The sequence below is a fragment of the Neurospora tetrasperma genome, assembly GCF_000213175.1.
Source record: "Neurospora tetrasperma FGSC 2508 unplaced genomic scaffold NEUTE1scaffold_1, whole genome shotgun sequence".
Taxonomy (NCBI): Eukaryota; Fungi; Ascomycota; class Sordariomycetes; order Sordariales; family Sordariaceae; genus Neurospora; species Neurospora tetrasperma.
This window is the reverse complement of record NW_009799099.1, coordinates 3,636,511-3,655,950: the sequence shown is the minus strand read 5'-3', so window position 1 is coordinate 3,655,950 and position 19,440 is coordinate 3,636,511. Positions and strand designations below refer to the sequence as shown.

Genomic DNA, 19,440 nt, shown 5'->3' with positions numbered 1-19,440 from the left:
CATCCAACCTTGGCATGCTTCACGAGTTGACTGGACGAAAACTCACCAATATCACACAGAAGAGCAAATTGTACTAGGTCGGAGGGAGGCCACCAAGATAGCAATCTGCCCACCAAAACGGGCCAATCAGGAACTTGAGGGCGGCAATGGTGTTAGTAAAGGAGTGAGGCGTCGGTGTGAGGGTAAAAAAAAAGGTTGAGGCTCAAGAATGGAGACGGAGGAGGGCTTTGCGAGTCTGGGGCAGGGCATGGCGACGGTATTGGGTCTTTTTCAAGGAGATGTTTACCAATTGATGTGGCGCGCGCAGTCGTCGTCGCAATCAGGTCGCAAACGCCGTCGCGAATAAGCCGGAGGGCCAGTAGTCACTGGTACCTGTTAGCCCCGGGTTGCTGCAGGGGAAGCCAGAGGTCGACCGGGACCCCTTTGCTTTCTTCTAAGAGACGCACAAGGCGGTGTGAACGGACCACCTGTTGGATTTTGATAATGCGCAGCGCAAAACTTGCAAAGTCTCCAGCAGAGAGGAAGCGAACAGGTTGAAGCCCCAGCAGACGCAGCAAAGCAGCGCCGAAAACAGGCTAACCACGAGCTAGGTAAAGCAGGTCCTGGTTGATGCAGTGCTTTTGCAAGGTACCCAGTACATGCCTCTCCAGCTGTTCCTGGCAGTCCTGGCCAGCCTGTAGTGTAGGTAGCCTTGAAGGTGGGCCCCCACAAGACCCTGCGACGTCAGACGCCCTGTGCCATTTTGGGTTTTGGCTCCGTCGACGTCCACAGGCAGAGAAAGCCGACCTGGGTTGGGGGGTTCGGTTGGGCGGCGGTAAGGCTAACGTCAGTGGACAGCAGTCGACCTAGGATGAAGCAACAGCCGCGGGCGCGGTACCCAATGCTACTGTGATATAACATGAGATGAAAAGCAGATAGCCGCACTGCCCTGGAGGGGGGGGACAGCGCTTTGCCAGACGATGTACACACGGACAATTGCGAAGCTCGAGACAAGGGCGACTTTTTTGAAGCTCGAATTGAGCTAACAAGACGGGCGAGCCGGTAACCAACATGGAGATTCAGGCTTGATCGGAGCTGTTGTCCTGTTGCGGCGTACAGAGAGGTACCGTACGGGATGCTGCGATGCCGCTACGACTGCGATGCCGGTGTGAGCCAACCAGGCCAACCGAACAATGTTGCAGCCTGCAGCGACACTTTGATGAACAACACTGGACGAAGATTCTGTGCATGAACGAGCGCGTTGCGGCATGCAAGTTAACTACTGGGACCCCCGCTGTTTAGCGGCACAATCAAAGCTTTCAAGCCACGGGAATCCAGGATCCAGGGGGGGGGGAAAGAAGTGAGACCTCGAAGACCGATACGCAAGGAAGGCCGTCAAACTAGTCTCCTCCTCCACGGAGATTGAAGGCGGCTGGCTCGAAAAAGCAAGGCAGCTCTCGATGAGCCAAGTGACTTCCAGAAGGCAAAGTCGGAATGCGAGAGTGACGGAGGTCTATGTCATGCAGAAGCAGTTGGCGAGCGACGATAGGTCGGCGTTGGAGTGTATGGAACGAAGTCGTCGAAGGCAGCGGAAGTTGCCCGCAGATGAATGGGGTCTGCAGGATGAGTTGTCCACCGCAATCATCTGGGTCGGCGCATGATGCCCTGCGTGCGTCTTGAGATGCCCCAGTGCGGTCGGGTCCCGGTTGGGCAGCCCACTTGGGTTACCTTACTCGGCGGAGTTTAGCCCCAGTTCACATACATTCCGTCAGGGCAAGACACACACCATCGAAGTCCAATGCAGGGCAGCGACATCGATTGCGTCAAGAGGGAGTCAGGAAATGCCAGATTGATGGGTGCCCGTTGTGTTGATGGAAGCAGATGGTGCGGAAAGCCGTGTTTGAGATAGGCGTGCGTGGAAGCCGAAGTGGATGTGATGTGTGAGATTGAAGTTGAGATCTGATCGACGATTGAACCCAAGCACAGGGAAACAAACCTAACGGAAAGATAGTAACAACACCGAGAACCGAGTGGGAACTGCCCTGCCCGGCCTGGCACCGAACTGAAGTGTGGAAGACCACTCACTGCAGGCACCTCCAAGTGCGCACGGGGCGCTAAAACATCCCGTACGACATGCCTTGCCGTCGTACGTTACGGCAACTTACGCGACTTGCGTAACAACCGAATGCCTTCTTACGCCTTGCCCGTGCTTACTTCTGGACAGTACGGTCCTGAAAATGCCCGCTGTCGGAATACTCTCCAAGGTAATTACATACCAGAACACCTATTTTGAGGATGGTGCACCCGACGGGAACTTGGGTTGGGTCGAAGCTGAAATTCCAAAACAGCTGGGGCGCCGAAAGCCGGCAAGCGAAATATCAGGATACAACAAGCGCCAGCATACCGGGGTACAAACCACAAAGAGCATCTTGTCCCTTCGAAAACCCTTTTTTCTCATTCACATCACAACTGCCGGACGACCTGATCCATCATTCGATGCCCCATCGGACCGAGAACGCACAAACCGCAGAAAAGGGGGACTCTTTGTATTCCGCCATCCTCGTGGCTGCTGCTTGGATGCCACGAGCACCACGAAGCTGCAATGGAACTTGTCGCCATGTCGCACCCGCACGCTCTGTGTTCTGTCTATCCTTCGGACCCATTCGTTACGTGATGTTGGTTCTTAGTGTACAACCTGTGAGGAGACGCAGTCAAGTCTCACTCTGTGCTCCGAGTCCGTGCTACTCCCTCTACCTTCTCTAATTCCCGAAAGTCAACGGTGCGAGACTTCGGCAGTTGCAATTGGTGCCAGCACACGGGAATGTTCCAAATATTAATACCTATCTGCCATCATCCGCTGCGGCTGCGGGAAAGCCGACAACGGGAAGCATCTCGAGGCTAGCTGCCGGTAGTTTCAGCCAAGTTTGATTTCTCCTGCATCACATTACCTTCCGTGCATTGACTTTGTACACCATGCTGAATGTTAACCAGATCAAACGACGCTCGATAAGTATGGTATCCATCATCGGTGGGAGTCATCAAACCAAGTCAACACCTCGGCTCCCTTCCCCTATATGGACGATCAGGGGCCATGGTTGAGGCTCTATCCCCAAGTCTGGGGCGTCCAAGTCCAACTCCGCCAAGCATCTCCAAATTGACAACATACTGCTATCAATTTGACATGTCAATCTGGCTACCAACGTCCAACGGCCTGGTCCATGCCAGGGCGTTAGGTTTTGTCTGCGAGTCTGCCTATGTGGCTGCCTAGTTGCATGCCTACACTGCACCAAATGTGCACATCTGCCAAGAACCTATGCCTAGATACAAATGCAGCTCTATCTATGGTATGAAGACTTCGAAACCGTTGATCATCAATATGCAGATTTCACCATATACCTATATTTCCCATTTTTGGAAGCTGTTTCCACCTGTCCGAAGTCCTTCAAACATTCAACACTCGGAGAAATTTGGATGCTGTTTGTCGGTTTCAGGAATGGCTCTGAAGAGAGGAAAAGAGTGCTTGACTTGGGGTGGTGGTCGCAATTCAAGCCGAATTAATTAGACCAAAAGTATGTCTGTCCATTCTGACCTTCTTTTTCGCGGTCAATGAGTCAGATCTACACGATGTCGGAAGACTTGCCGAGTTGTGTACGGGCGAGAAGCTGGTAGTAGATGTCTGCACGAGTGCGGCTCAGCTTAGACTGGCGATACCGGGATCGCTTAGCCTCCTGGAAACAATCCTAACTCTCCAATATATATAATCGCACGACCGGCCAGATACTTGGCCTTACGCGACTAACAACGGCCTGCCCAATATCTCAGCCGTGTACAGACGTGTCAGATTATTGTCACTCTTTTCAGCTTCCACAATTTAGAAAACATCTCTCATTGTATTGGAGGCGAGGGCAACGTATATTCTATATCACTGTTCATGAAACACTACGAGAGCGGAGTTGCCGAATCACGGCAGTACCGAAACTCCTTATATTTAAACTAGTCTAGCCGCACTGTTCTTGGGCGGTCTAGTCTCCATCGATATCGTCATCCTAACTTCATCTCTCACGGACTTATACTAGACCAACGACCCTAGACAAAACATTCTACCTCGATTAGACAAGCCACAACCACTTGACCGTCAACAGTCAACAACACCACTTACTCACGATATCATTATACAACCTACCGTCTCCAGCATTTCCAAATCGAGAAATCAGTCACCAGTCATCATATCTCTCAAAATCCAACTCAGTGTCAAGCTACCCATTTCAAACGTCCACACCACTCCTGCTTATCCTGTCACTTACAATCTCCAAATCCCGACCCTCTCGAAGCCTAGCAAGATCAAAATAATTCATCATATCTCTCACGAGGCCCTAAGGTTCTATACACTTGCCCTCAGTATCAAAGCAACCATCATAAGGCCAGAGAAGAGAAGAGAAGAAAAAAAGAGAAAAGAAGGGCAATGTGCCAATACTACGCCCACGTCTTCACCTGCAAACACGTCTCCCTCACCTTTGCCCGCTTCTGTCCCTCCGCCAGCATGATCCAGACCCGGTGCGGCGAGCGACAGATCTGGCAGACGATCCGAATGGCCGAGTCTTGTGAGGAGTGTAAAGATGGTGGTGGTGGTGGTAGTGGTGGTGGTGGTGATAATGGTGGTTGGATTGAAGACGGCAGTGGGAGGAGTGTCGGTCATGCGGCTGACACGACGACGGGGTGTAGGAAATGAAGTGAAGTGAAGTGGATGTCGACGTTCTGAGGTTGTGTCTCAAAGAAAGAAAGAAAGAGAGAGGTACAGAGAGAAAGGGAGAGAAGGGGGGAAGTCGAAAGTGCGGTGTCGCTGCTACTGCTGCTGCTGCTGCTGCTGCTGGTGCTGCTGGTGATTGGTATTTACGATGACTCCGAGTGACCGAAGGGGGCGAGTTTGGTCCCGCAGGTTGGGACCTGTTATTTCTTTTTCATTTGAGGACCTGCTGTTTCTTGTTATTCCGGGACATGTTGCTCCATGTCATGAAGCATGGGAGCGATGCAAGCGTCATGGAGATGCATATATACAGTCGGAGTTCCGGGGAGGATTCAAAATCAAGGTCTATTGGGGCATATACATGTTTTTGAGGCGAGTGTCTGCAAAACGTGATAGTAGGCTTGGATTGATCGTTTCCCGTTGGGGAGGGGCGAAGAGGTTTTCTGTCAGTTTCCGCAACTCTGCCGAACAAAACGTTGGATAACCAATAGAATTTCTGTTTCATTCTTCTCTGATTGGGGGTGTTTTACCGTGGATTACTAGGTTATAGACTGTCCATTTTCGGGAGTTTTGGAGTTTGTCATTATCTGTTTCCTATTTCGTTGTCAGGTTGCTTACAAGAGATTCGTTACAGCCTTGAAACCAACAGAACAGCTAATCCACTAGAGTATTTGAAAGCATCAACCAAACAAAAGAAAGAAGAGGAAAGAATATCATCGGGATCATGGGCATGCTTTTCTGGCTGACCAGGGCTAACATCGTGTTCCTCAGCCCAAGCAGCAATTCTCGTCTACTTTGTACTACATGTCGGACTCGTCCTCGGATTATTCAAGTTCAACTTCCTCGGATCCTGATACATGTTTGCAGAAAGTGGAGGAGAAGTAGCGTCTTTGCATCGCTTCAGAATCTGATGTGGCAGCCGGAGTGGTAGCTATGGGGGCATAGGACATCGTGTACGTCTTCTGTCAAAGCAGCTTTTGACCCTGTGGCCGCCTGTTGTTGCTGGTTGGGGTGATCACACGGTGGTAACCACATATCGTCCCCAGGCTCTTGGTGGGGACATCATATGTGCTCATCAATTATAGGATTACCATTGGAGCTATGGCTATCGGGATCGGTGATGTTTTGGTCAAGGTTGGGTTCACTCGGTGATAGTGTGGAACATTCAGCTTCTTCCGCTACTCAGGTGTCCAGAAAAGTCAGTACAGGTTGATTCAAGAAACAGGTGACAATGGTGACTTACGTCTCCTAGAGAAAGGATATTCACCAGCCTCAACTGACTTCATCTGACCATCCATGCCCTCTGACGAGGAATCATTGTGACCCCATCTCATCTTCCGAGTCTCTCCATGGCCAGAAGGGTTGAGGTGTTGCTGCTGTTGCTGCTGTAGCTGCTGTAGCTGTTTGTGGTACTGGACCTGCCAGTAGTCGCCGCCGCTGCCGTCGTCGTCATCGTCCTCGGGTGATACATAGCCCAGGTCCGACAGACGGATGCGGCCCTTGTCCTCGTGCTGATTTTGGTGTCGGCTCTCGGAAGTTGGGGCACTGCTTCGTCCGTCTCGGTCCGGGAGCCGAAAGCACCCCATGTCGTTCTGGATATCGAGGTCCTCGTCGTCGTCCTCATCGTTCTCGGGCGATACATGACCCATGTCCGACATACGGTTGTAGCCCTCGTCTTCGTGCTGGTCTCGGCGTGCTCTTTCGGGACTTGTGGTCTTGTTCCTGCGTCTGTTTTGTTCAGAGAGCGACAAAGCTCCCAAAGCTGTCCGCGTAGCCTTCACGCACTCCTTCTTGTCTCCCGACGGAAACGATCTCGGAGGCGTCGGGTTTGGTATGACAAGTTCATGTTGGCGTAAGCGATGATCTTCAGGGGTAGGAGCAGTGGTAGCGGGGGAGGAGAAGCAAGCCTCATTGATACTCTCTCTTGAAGGGTTATCGGGCTCGAGAGAACTATGATCTGCAAGCTTAAGTTCCATCGAAGCCTGCGCCTTCGTGATCCTCGCCCGACCAGCCTTTGTGTCGGGACCCAGATAAGGCCGGCCGGCTTCCCAAGCTGCACACAGAAGCTCCCTGTTCTGCCGAATAAACGAGATAGCGTCTCTTACATCGTGACAAACGCACTGCCACGCGTCGTCGACCTTCTTACTGTCTTCGTCGTTGCAGTCAGGATGTCCGAGGACCAAACTCAACACGTGTCTGATTCGGGCCAAGAACTCGCCCAGATCGGAGGTGATGAAAGGATCGAATTCTCGTTTGGCGGCTGTGCAGATTCGGAACACGGTCTCGGGTCGAAGAGCATCTTGGGGAGAGAGGTCGGAAGGGAAACCGGGTACTTCGCTCGGGTCTCGAGAATAGAGGCTGAAAATAATGGCTACTTTATCCATCCTCTGGAGGTTCGGGGGCAGAAACTCAATGCCTCCGACCCCGCGGGCCAGTAGCAAATGAGCCCTGTAAATGGGATGATATCCCACTTGAATGAGCATCTGTTGTTGTTTGTGGCTGCCTGGCGCCGATGGTCATGATTGTGCTGGTTGAACCGTCGAAAAAAGAAGGAAGAAAGTGGAAAGAGGAGGGGTAAAGGAAGAGAACGCATATATACCTAGAGGTAGCGTTAAAAGCACAGGATCAAGTGACATCTAGGACATCCGCAAAACTCCATTTCAACAGTCCGCACTTCTCCTTGCACGCGTAGAGGTAGGTAGTGAAGATGGGATGATATCGCCTATCTCTTTAAGTTACCTGTACATATGTTCGAATAGACAGCATCCGCCCTCTCCCCGGCGGTCAAAGAGGGATAGTATTTGATGACCGGGGGACTTTACGGAATACTACGACACCCGATTACTAGGCTGGCTATGGTATCCAGGTCACGCAGAATATGCAGAGTCTATACGGTATAGCTAGTTATTCCAGCGTCTCCATGGAGCCACGGGCAATTATTCACTCACTGAACCGTATTCGTGTGGTACCGGGAAAACGGCTTCTTGAATGAGATAATTGGTAAAATTGTCGATGTTAACGTGATTCATCTTCGTTGAGAAGAGAAGGCTCGAAGTCCACCGTTCTCTGTGTTCATTTCACCTTCTGCTTGTATTTTATGTACCCCAACCTGGCGTGTATCTGAATAAGAGGTTAATACCGAAGAAGCTCATAAAATTCATGCCTTACTTCCAAGCACGGTTCACTTTGATGTAGGTACCAGTTTTGAAGTGTGATACGCTGGGGCGGCATACAGATGCGCCCAAAACCGGACAGCCGTTGATAATGCAAGAGGGAACTTCATGATCCAAGATTTTGAGGGCCTCTCCTTGATCTGAGCTCAAGAAGCCGAGGCTTGACTACCAAACTTCATGACTGTGTCCCCTCACGGTGTTTGCCACATGAAGCTCTCCGAGTGCCCACAGTCCGAAACCCTCGAGTCCCCGGTTGCCTCCTTTTAGGCGGACGTCAGCATATACATCTACGGTGCAGGCCATGCTGCTGTGTAGGCTGAAATAATCCATCTCTGCTTAGAAATCAGACTTCTTTATTTCGGATGCAGCTTCCTCTCGCAAGACTTGGTCATCTGACGACTACCTCTGCGCTACAAGTACATGAGGTCCCTCGTGGATTCTTCCAACCATGTTCCAACTTACAAATTACTCTACAAAAACCTGAAATTTTCCTCCTCTCCCATCTTACTCATACTCCCTCACCAAGCACCTCTCCACCTCTTCCTCTCCTCTGTTCTCTCCTCCTCTCTCACCTCTTTTCTCACCAAGCAGTCTCCATCTCCCACTTCTTCTTATACCGCCATCCAACCTCATCATCCTCCCACCCCTCCACCACTTTGGCCTCCTTCTCTCCCTGCTTCACCTTCTGTCTCAACAGCTTCACATCAACCATCCGACCCGTGGCACTCGCAAATTTAGCTTGCAGCTCGAACCACTTCTCCTTCGAGGCCGAAGAATGATCATACTGCTCGCTCAAAGAGATCAACACCCAGCAGTCTCTCAAGGTAAAATCGCGGTCGGGCTTGGGTTGGAGAAGGGGCTGGCGAGAGGACATGGCGCTGAAGACGACTTGTTTGTACAGTGATCGGAGGTCTTCCTCGGAAAGGGTTTTGCACTGCGCGCTACGCTGGCCGGGTTGGTATGATGACGGGCCGCCGGGCGGCTTCGTGGTGACGGCAGGTTTGGTGTCCCAGCTGGTGGAGTTCCAGGGCGCGTCGTGGGAAGGGTATTGGGCCTGAGGAGGTGAGTTGTTGTAAAGTGGGAGAAGGGTAGTTTGTGCTTCACTCTTGGGGAGGTAGCCAGGTGGGTGAGGGGTGGCTGAGTAAGGGGTTGAAGGGTAGCGACCTGGAGGGCCTGGGGTGACAGGAGGAACTGGAACTGGCGCATAATGTTCAACGACGGGAGGAAAGCCCGAAAGGCCCATGGGTGCTACATCTCTATTGTAGCCGGGTAGGTCTCTGACCATGTGAATGTTAAGGGCGTTCTGGACGTCTCCCTTGTCGGCTTTGTTGTTGGCCGGTTTGTTGCTATCCCAGGGACCGGTACAGTCCGCGCCCCACGGGGGAGGGTTCTGAAGAAAGGCAGTGAGGCTGTCATTACCGCCGGTTGCCTTGTTGTTGTTGCGGTTGTTGTTCTTCGAAGTTCCTCCGATCGGGGCGTAATTCCAGCCTCCGTTGTTGCTGGGAGGTTTGCCATAGTTCGAACCTCTCGCGGAGCCTGCGTTGCTGGGAGGCTTGTTGTTGTCCTTGCCTTGGTTTGAACCTCCGCCCCAGCCACTGTTGCTCGGCGGCTTAGTACAATCTGCCTTCCAGCCAGTGGCAGCTCCGAGTCCAGGAGTCCAATCTCCGTTATTGCTGGGCGGCTTGTTACTGGGAGGTTTGTTACTAGGAGGCTTATCATTGCCTTTTGTGCCTCCAGTCCACTCATCCTTCGCCGGGTGTTTGAAACTTGGGGTTGAGACTCGATCCGAGCCTCCACCCCAGCCAGTTCCAGTTCCAGCAACAGCATCAGGACCAGAGTTCCAACCATATTGCTCTCCGGATGGCTTGTTGTTGAAGTTACCAGGTGAGTTACGGCCCGCATTGCTGCCCGGCTTTCCGTTGTTGCTGGGAGGTTTCTTCCACACATCATAACCGGTGTCTGGCTCTTCATCGACACGAGTTAGTCCTTGCTTCCAATCTTTGGCAGAAGTAGATCTGGCGGCAGGGCTTCGACCCCTGGTGTTGTCGGGCGCAATCTCACGTGGGCGAGAATCTGTGGCCGGAGTGGCATGCCAGCCGCCGTCGGGCATACCCCAATGTCCTTGTTCTTTGGGTGAACTGATCGATCCCTTCCAAGCCTCCACTCGCTTGGCCATGCGGCCCCGTTCGCTTTCTGTGGGTGAACCGTAAATCCAACCATCGGGACTGCCGGGGGGCGCAGTGTTGCTGGGGGGCTTGCTGCCCTGAGGCGGAACAAAATTCTTGGGAACCCAACCCGAGTTGCTGGGCGGTTTGTAGCCTGGGTTCGGAGCAACACTCCATCCCTGGTCGGAGCCTGGACCGGATTTCCAACCTGTGTTGTTGTCGGGTGGTTTGTTGCTTCTTGTCGAACCCGCAGCTGAAGGCGGCCTCCAGTTGTTGTCGCTACCACCTGTGTTCCAACCCATACCGTCCTCTGATTGCTTGTTCTGGTTCAACCTGTTAGCCCTGTTCTGTATTCTCAAAGCAAAAACTTCCGCCTCTAAGCGCTGCATCTTCTCCGCACTGACTCGTTCTTTAAGATCTTTGATCTCCTGATCCTTCATACTCAGCTCTTTTTCCACAGACTTGGCCTTCTCGTCGCCCTGTTGAGAGCCGCTCCCACGGTTCGAGCCATTGTTGCTAGGCGGCTTGTTGCCATTGTTTGAACCAGAATCCCATCCTCCGCCATTGCTGGGAGGCTTGTCGTGATTCGAACCTCCGCCCCAGCCACTGTTGCTAGGAGGCTTGGTATTGTTGTTGTTCCCATAATTCGAACTTGAACCCCAGCCTCCAGTGTTGCTAGGCGGCCTGCCTCCCTGATTAGAACCTCCGTTATTCCAACCTCCGCTGTCGCTGGGAGGCTTGCTGCCCTGGTTAGGACCTCCGCCCCAATTACCGTTGTTACTGGGTGGTTTGTTGCCACTGTTGGAACCTGAACCCCAACCTCCATTGTTGCTGGGTGGCTTGCCGTAATTTGAACTTTTGGCAGAGCCTGCATTGGAGGGAGGCTTGACGTTGTTGTTGTTCACCTGATTTGAACCTGAACCCCAATCACCGTTGTTGCTGGGCGGCCTGTTGCCTTGGTTCGAGCCTCCGTTTTCCCAACCGCCGCTGTTACTGGGAGGCTTATTACCCTGATTCGAGCCTGAACCCCAACCCCCATTGTTGTTTTGAGTTGGACCTGTGTTACCCCAGTCGCCGTTGTTGCTGGGCGGCTTGTTGCCTTGGTTAGGGCCTCCGCCTCTACCACTGTTGCTCGGAGGCTTGTTGTTGCTGCCGCCGTGATTTGAACCACCGGTATTCCAACCGCCGCTGTTGCTGGGAGGCTTGGTGTTGTTGTTGTTCCCCTGATTTGAACCTGAACCCCAATCACCGTTGTTGCTAGGCGGCTTGTTGCTGGGCGGCCTGTTGCCGTTGTTCGAGCCTGAACCGCAGCCGCCGTTGTTGCTGGGCGGCTTGTTGCTGGGTGGTTTGTTGTTCCCTTGGTTTGAACCTCCGCTCCAGCCATTGTTGCCGCTATTACTAGGAGGCTTGTTCCCCTGGTTTGGACCTCCGCTCCAGCCATTGTTGCCGCTGTTACTAGGAGGCTTGTTCCCCTGGTTTGAACCTCCGCTCCAACCATTGTTGCCGCTGTTACTAGGAGGCTTGTTCCCCTGGTTTGAACCTCCGCTCCAACCATTGTTGCCGCTGTTACTAGGAGGCTTATTCCCCTGGTTTGAACCTCCGCTCCAACCATTGTTGCCACTATTGCTAGGCGGCTTATTTCCCTGGTTTGAGCTTCCTCCCTGACCATTGTTGCTAGGAGGCTTGTTGCCCTGGTTAGAGCCTCCATTGTTCCCGCCACCACCACTATTGCTGGTTGGCTTGTTATTGCCGTTGTTGCCTTGGTTCGAATTTTGACTACAGTTACCACTGTTGCTAGGCGGTTTGTTGCTAGGCGGTTTACCTTGGTTTGAACCATTCTTGGAACCCGAGTTGCTTGGCGGCTTGTCGCCTCCTGTAAAGTCTGCGGCCCAACCATCACCAGGTCCCGGACCGACATTACCACCTCCGTTGTTCTCCTGGTCTCCGCCGCCCCAACCCGCATCACCAAAGCCGTTGTTATTGGTGTCGTTGTTGCTGTTGTTATTGTTATTGGTATCTTGATCTCCACCTCCGGTACAGTCTGCACTCCAAGCAGGGGTATCAAATCCAGGGCCAACATCTCCACCGCCATTGTTGTCGGTCTGGTTTCCACCTCCCCATGCACCTTCGCCACCACCGCCGTTGTTATCGGTGTTGTTGTTCTGATCACCACCACCACTCCAGCCATCACCATTGTTGTTGTTGTCGTTGTTATTGCTGTTGTCTTGATCTGCATCAAAGCCAAATCCAGGAAGCTCGCGAAATCCCATAGTCTCGTCCGCAACAGAGGCATGGCTGGGACCGGCTTCGTTGTTCTTGTTCTTCTTGTTCTGTGTCTTATGTGCCTTGCTCTGATTGCCCTTATTGACTTGAGCAGCGCCTAGACGAACAAGTTCCTGGTGCCGTTTCTTGACCTCATTCTTGTTTCGGCCAATGGCGCTGCCAATGTTAGCCCATGGTTCGCCGCCTTCCTTCATGCTGAGTATGCTTGCATCTTGCGAAGGCGTCCAGTCGTTGTCGGCTTTACCTGCTGCTGGAGTTCCCTTGGGCTTCTCGGCAACAGTCGTATCTGCATCGGTGGTTTCGGCTTCGGTTTGAGTTGCGTCGTCAGTAGTAACGGCATTGGTTGTCTCTGCGGGGTCGGGTGATTCGACTTCGATTTTCTTCTTTGCCTTGGTTCTGGACTTGCCCTTGCCCTTCTGCGCTTTCGCCGGCGTAGGCTCCGCATCCGTTGTGGCGTCGTCAGTAGTCTCAGGTTCATCGGTGGGCTCGAATGTAACCTTCTTCGCCTTTGTCTTGTCGCTGGTCTTGACACGGATTTCGGACTTCTTCCCTTTCTGTGATGAACGTGATTTGACATGTGCTATGTCAGCTTCATCTGATGATTCAACTGTGATGGTCTTCTTTTTGCCCTTTCGTGTGGTCTCGGTAACGGTAACACGGTTCTTGTTCTTGACTTTCTTCAGGGGAGACGGCTCAGCTTCTGTCATCGACTCAACCGAGGAATCTTCCTCTTCGCTTGAAGCTTCCACCACGACCTTCCGCTTGCCCTTTCTGCCCCGTGTCTCGACCTTGACTTTGGAACTTCCTGCTTTCTTCGACGAAGTACTCGGCTTCTTCTTCGATGTCGGCTTGGAACGTGGCTCAACATCTGTTGACTCAATGTCTGACGACTCAATATCAGTTGTGACTTTATCAGCTGTCTCCTCGTCAGAAACCTCGACGTGCATCTTCTTCTTGATTCTCTCTTTGGTCATGCTCCGGCGCTCAAGCTTCTTCGTCTTCATAGGACGACGTGACTCGACATCCGATAACGACTCATCTGACTCATCTGTTGCATCAGCAGTTATGACTTTGACTTTTCGAGTACCCTTCTTTGATGACGACTTGGTTTCGATGCGAATTTCTGATGCTTTCCTGGAGGCACTGGATGACTTCTTTGGCAGTAATTTTGATTTGTTGTGAGGGGGAGAGTCGTAGCCAGCTTCGTAATCCTCCGAATCGTTATGCTCATAACTGATGGCCTTCTTCGAAACAGCCTTTGAGCTTTCACCATTCTTCCTCTGGTTCAACATCGCTTCAAGCCAGCCAGTAGGGACGTCTTCAGGCGTGTTGAAGACCACAGGCGGAGGCCGAATAGTGAATTTCTCGACTCTCTTTTCCTCGTACGTGAGGAACGGCTTTGAGCTTACAGCTGGTTGCGAAGAACCTTTGGGTTCTCGGCGTTGTCTCGAGGTGTGCGTTAGGGCTCCTTCGGATCCCGAAGTGCCAACCTCCATATCGGAGGCAGCTGCATCGTGGTCCTTCCTGGCCAGGACCAGGGATTGGTCCGATGTTTCGGACTTGCGATCGCGCTCAACTTTGAGGTCGATGACCCGACGAGGCTTCTTGCCCAAGACTACAGGGCCACCAGCAAGCCAGCTGGTGAGGGAGACCGTATAGTCGCCATGCTTCAGGATGCTCGTAGGTGACCGGTCAACCTCCTTGCCTTTCTTCCGTCCAGATGGAGCCATCTTGGAGAATATGAGGAAAGCTTGTGTGTGTGTCGCTGGACTTGATCACAAGGTGAGAGAAGATGATTTCGAGGGTAGAAACAACTGAGTACTTGTCAGCGATGATTAAACGCGAGAACAACCGGTTGATGTACCAAACTTGTGGTGTTTTGATTCCAAGTGATTTGGCACGATTTTGGGTTGACAGTTTGAGTGCAGTTTCGAGGAGGGGTAATGAGGGAAGGGAAATCAGAAATTCCAGACGACTTAAAATGCTGCGTGGGTGAAGAAGGTCTTTCCAGGTCGCGAAATTGGTGCCAGTTTGCTTGGGAAGCGCGGCTTTGAACTGCCTGCAGTCCTGATGTACGCCCGCTTGGTGGCAAATGCTGGAAGGTGAAGGATAAGCTGAATGGCGGGGGAATACTCAAAGGTCGCCAGCTTGCAAGTTCGCAGGTTGCCATGGAAACAGGAGTTGTCCCGTCCTAGGCGCGAACGACTTTCATCCCGTTTCTTGCTGGACAAACCACGGGTCAAGATATCCGACCCCACATACAAGGCAAGAAAGATGAAGCCAAAGGAACGACAAGAAGACATTTTTCAAGCATCTGACTGTCCATGGTCAACAAATTTCATGGAAATATGGTTTGTTGGAACAAGTAAAGCGCTGTCGTTGTGAAAGGGCCGCACACGCAAACCGTAGGATGACGTTGGGAAAGGTGTAGCCGCATTCCAGATTCCGGATGGGGGGTCTCCCATGCTCTTATCTCTGCTGACTCATCTGAATGGTGTGGCCCCCATTTGTCCACTCTAACGATATCCACTTATATGAAAAGGGAGACCCTGAACAATCAACCCATCAGCTGAACGGACTCGCCCTTTGCGACTTATGTTCCGTGTGTCTTTGTCTCTGATCGGTTCATACTCATTTTGAACCTTTTGCCCGTCAATATTCCAGCGTCAGTCGCACTACCGTACACACATATATCTGAAAACGATCTTCACTCACCATGGATGAAATCACCCCCCTTCCCGGCAACTACCATCAAGCTCTCAAGCTTATCGACGAGGCACATGCCCAGGATCCGAGATCGGTCGAGAGGAAGTCCGGTTCCGTGCCATTTGAGCTCGATTATGCCCAACATATGACACGCTGGCTGGCGGTTAGAGAACCTAGAGCGTCGCCCGTTTTGCAGCTTGCATGCCGGGCTCAGCATTTCCGAAGGTTCGCGTTCATCGACTTTCCTTGTTTGCTGAAATGAACCTCTTTCTCACATATGCCAAACACAGATGGGAAATCCCACGAAGCAGCTATCCCATGACTCGGCCCGGATATCTCACCTGGCGCGCCAAGCTCAAGTCCCAAGCGGCAAAGCAGGTGGCTGAGCTGCTCGCCGACGCTTCCATCCAGCCTCCGCTGAGCCAGGAGGAGATCGACCGGGTGGCCGCCCTGGTAAGGAAAGAGGATCTCAAGACCGATAGCGACACTCAGGTCCTTGAGGACGTCGCTTGCCTAGTATTTCTGGACGAGCAGTTTGAAGATTTTGAGAAGCGGCCGGACATTGACGAGGAGAAGATGGTGGGCATTTTGAGGAAGACATGGGGCAAGATGAGTCCGTCTGGACATGCGCTGGCCCTCCAGATGCACTTGAGCGAACGGGCCAAGATCCTGATCGAAAAGGCTTTGGGTGTTGAGAAGTGAATTTCACGTGTCGAATGAAAGAAGAAGGAATAACTTCAAGTCTAATTCGGCGTTCAAACAGTGTAAAAAAACGTTTGATATCGCATATGTTGTCTGCAAAATGCAGAGAGGACCGAGAGGCTGAATGCATTACCACTAGGCGTCTTGACATTTTAGCGCTACAGGTAATGTAGGGAGGGGGAGGACCCTTTTCAACAGGGTGATGATGGCCTGTATGGTAAGAATCCCAGTACCGCTTTCACGACTCGGCTCCTAAAACATTTCATCGTTACGAAAGAAGAGTTGAAAACCTGAAGACCACAATACTTTCCATGTAACTGATGTTGTGCTCAATGCATTCAGTGCTTGATACGTACAGCACGCAATTGGCTTCAGGTGGCATGGCATCATCGTCACGGCAGAGAGTGCCACTGCAGAGCCCTACAGTAAAAAGATGTTCCCACCGCCAAACGCCTGATCCTATCTTGGCATTGCTTGGCATTGGGCGTTTCAGACCCCCATCATCTGAGGCATTTTTTCAGGAGTTGGCGGAAGCCTTCGATTTTTCGACTTCAAACGCGTATAATTCCACAGCGCGGACGGCCGCCTAGGTGCACCATATATGTTCTGGTAGCTCTTTCAACAAGGAATCTAAATTCGAAGTCCGTTTTTGAATACGACAAAAACTCGTAGAGTTATGAGCGGAAATATCAAGAAATAGTAAAAATTGCAAAAGTAAAGTAGGAGTTATATAATAGTATTTAAAAAGGCGGATTTAATGGTAAAATCCGTTTTTGAATATCGTCAATTTTGGTAGAAATATAGTTGAAAGAAATAGAATTTAAATTTTATTTATTAAATTATATTTTAATTAAGAGTGGAGATACAAATAAGCAAATTTCAGATTTGGATTTAGCGTATTTGAAAGTATTTAAATATCTTCTTATACTATTCAAAATACTAAGATTTCAAAGAAAATAGAGAGAAAGTATATTTTATTCAAAATTACCATTTTTAATTCTTTTTGCTTCTAGGAATTATATAATATATAGAATATAAAATAGTAGAAGATGTGGGCTTCTATATACTAGTTAATACGCTAAGTCCGAATATAAAATTCGTTTTTTCATATCTTTCTTTCTTAGTATAATATGAACTAAAAACCAAAATTGAAATTTTATTTCTTTTAACTATATCTTTACCAAAATTGAAGATATTCAAAAACGGACTTTACCATTAAATCCGCCTTTTTAAATACTATTATATAACTCCTACTTTACTTTTGCAATTTTTACTATTTCTTGATATTTCCGCTCATAATTCTACGAGTTTTTATCGTATTCAAAAACGGACTTCGAATTCAGATTCCTCGTTGAAAGAGCTACCAGAACATATATGGTGCACCTAGGCGGCCGTCCGCGCTGTGGAATTATACGCGTTTAAAGTCGAAAAATCGAAGGCTTCCGCCAACTCCTGAAAAAATGCCTCAGATGATGGGGGTGCCAAAGCGGCTCTGGCGTTTGGCGGTGGATACGGGGATCAGGCGTTTGGCGGTGGGAATGACCCACTTCCCCAGTGCCGGTCCGAACAACCCCACTCCCGTCCCGCCTTCCGGGGCGGGGGACTGATGGTGGATCCCCGCCTAGTCCAAGTCTCAACCGTTTTGAGGTGTCTTCAGAGCTCGGGGCCAATTCCCCCGAGTTCATTTACAGCTATTCTCGTGTGTGTGTGTGTGTCACAGCTCTGGACCGATTGCTGATCAACAACCTCTTTCTCGTTGTGCTGTAAGACCCGATGCCCAATTGTCTTTTAAACTGGCTGACCACCCATCCCTTCCTCTCCCATCTTGTCTGCAGTATCACTATCACAACCACCATCATCACCGTCACAAACCGTCACACACACTAACCACCATTGAAAATGACAATCCCCCCAACAACAACCGTGAAAACCACCACCTCCTCGACGAACCCTCACCACTCCTCCTCCCAACCCCCCCTCCACACCCTCCTCTCAACCCACGACTTCCTCTCCGCCGCCGCTTCATCCTTTCCCCCCAAAACCCACGCCTTCGTCACCTCGGCCGCCACCGACTGCCACACCCACCGCTCCAACTCGCACACTTACTCCCTCATCACCCTGCGGCCCCGCATCCTCCGCGACGTTTCTCGCGTCTCCATTTCCACTCGCATCCTCGGCCACCCTGTCTCCTCTCCCATCTTTGCGGCCGCCACCTCCTTGGGAACCACCGTTCACCCAGAGGGCGAAAAGGCGATCGGAAGGGCTTGTGAAAAGCTGGGGGTGGGCATGACGATTAGTACCAGCGCTAGTTTTTCCGTGGGTGAAATTGCGAGGGTTGTCAAGGACTGCGAGACTGTCACTGAGAGAAAAGAAGAAGAAGAAGAAGAAGAAGAAGAAAAAGCAATTCCACCATTGTGGTTCCAGCTTTATGTGGACAAAGACCGGAGCAAATCCGAAAAGTTGCTAAAGCAGGCGGTGGAGGCGGGGGTGAAAGCCGTGTTCTTGACTGTTGACGCGCCAGTGCCGGGGAAGAGGGAGGCGGATGAGAGGATTTCGGCGGAGGAGGCGGTTGGGCTGTCTTCGGGGGTACCGATGACGGGAGAGAAGGCGGAGAATGACAAGTCCGGAGGCGGGCTGGGGAGGATCACGGGAAAGTTTCTGGATGCTAGTGTCTCATGGGGAGATATTGCTTGGTTGAGGAGCTGTTTACCAGAGGAGGCGAAGATTGTGTTGAAGGGGGTGCAAACGGCTACGGATGCGGTCAGGGCGATGGAGGCGGGCGTAGAGGGAATCGTGGTGTCGAATCATGGGGGGAGGAGCTTGGATACGGCGCCAGCGACGATTTTGGTATTGCTGGAGTTGCAGAGGTGTTGTCCGCAGGTTTTTGACAAGATGGAGGTGTTGGTTGATGGAGGGGTGACGCGCGGTACGGATGTGTTTAAGGCCTTGTGTTTGGGCGCCAGTGGGGTGGGGATTGGGAGGGGGATCTTGTATGGACTTGGATATGGGGAGGAAGGGGTGAGGAGATATGTGCAGATATTAAATGATGAGTTGGAGACGACGATGAAGATGTGTGGGGTTACGAGTCTGGATCAGGTGCATCCGGGGTTGCTTAACACGAGGGCGGTTGATCACCTTGTGCCGGAGACGGTTGAGGAGGAACATCCATATGCCAAATGGAGGCCGTCGATGAGGAAGAAGGTAAGTTGAGGGGTGTTGAGGCAAACCTGTAGGTGCAATTATGGATAGCGTTCTGGACAGCATGCACATTGAATTACATCCAGTCGAAGAGACTGAATTCAAATACCCGTCAAGTTTATCTCTCTTCATCCAGCAACCTTTCGCACCTTTCGGCGTCATTTCAAGGATGCCACACTAACCGCTCGGTTGAAACTGCATGTCAATATCAAGCGGTTTGGGCCCTCGAGGTGTGACTTAATTGGGTCTCATTCCGGGTATCCAAGATCAGTGATCTGTCCCTGACTTCCTGTGCGCCAACTATCACCATGTGCTTGGGATACATTGTATGGTCATATCAAGTAGAACATACAAGTGTGCTACTTTCCCAAGGTCCTGGCGCGATTGGAAAGCCCTTGCGGATGAAGGATATTGTAACCCCCCTTCATACCTCGGGCCGTGAGACAGAAGAAAAAATAGAAAAAAAACAAATACAACAACCACGGGAGTT

At 51.3% G+C, this 19,440-nt stretch overlaps 5 protein-coding genes across 5 annotated transcripts; 3 read left to right on the top strand and 2 right to left on the bottom strand.

Annotated features, from left to right (window-relative positions):
- Positions 1 to 4,441: 4,441 nt before the first annotated feature.
- Positions 4,442 to 4,708, top strand: NEUTE1DRAFT_34218 (uncharacterized protein; the record flags this gene model as incomplete). The annotated part of the gene is made up of 1 exon (XM_009848743.1): positions 4,442 to 4,708. The coding sequence occupies one exon, from the start codon at positions 4,442 to 4,444 to the stop codon at positions 4,706 to 4,708; it is 267 nt and encodes an 88-aa protein (XP_009847045.1).
- A 915-nt stretch (positions 4,709 to 5,623) lies between these two features.
- On the bottom strand, positions 5,624 to 7,206 carry NEUTE1DRAFT_107633 (uncharacterized protein; the record flags this gene model as incomplete). The annotated part of the gene is made up of 3 exons (XM_009849915.1): positions 5,624 to 5,772; positions 5,967 to 6,798; positions 6,829 to 7,206. 3 exons carry the CDS (start codon positions 7,204 to 7,206, stop codon positions 5,624 to 5,626), a joined length of 1,359 nt encoding a protein of 452 aa, XP_009848217.1.
- Positions 7,207 to 8,397: 1,191 nt separating this feature from the next.
- NEUTE1DRAFT_127796 (uncharacterized protein) lies at positions 8,398 to 14,074 on the bottom strand (the record flags this gene model as incomplete). Its single annotated transcript, XM_009849914.1, has 3 exons — positions 8,398 to 9,360; positions 9,601 to 10,384; positions 11,978 to 14,074. 3 exons carry the CDS (start codon positions 14,072 to 14,074, stop codon positions 8,477 to 8,479), a joined length of 3,765 nt encoding a protein of 1,254 aa, XP_009848216.1.
- A 1,050-nt stretch (positions 14,075 to 15,124) lies between these two features.
- NEUTE1DRAFT_93862 (uncharacterized protein) lies at positions 15,125 to 15,795 on the top strand (the record flags this gene model as incomplete). The annotated part of the gene is made up of 2 exons (XM_009849913.1): positions 15,125 to 15,275; positions 15,341 to 15,795. The coding sequence occupies one exon, from the start codon at positions 15,369 to 15,371 to the stop codon at positions 15,750 to 15,752; it is 384 nt and encodes a 127-aa protein (XP_009848215.1).
- Positions 15,796 to 17,717: 1,922 nt separating this feature from the next.
- On the top strand, positions 17,718 to 18,947 carry NEUTE1DRAFT_13137 (uncharacterized protein; the record flags this gene model as incomplete). The annotated part of the gene is made up of 1 exon (XM_009848721.1): positions 17,718 to 18,947. A coding segment is annotated over one exon (1,230 nt), but the record flags the coding sequence as incomplete, so codon positions are not given.
- Between the last annotated feature and the right edge of the window lie 493 nt (positions 18,948 to 19,440).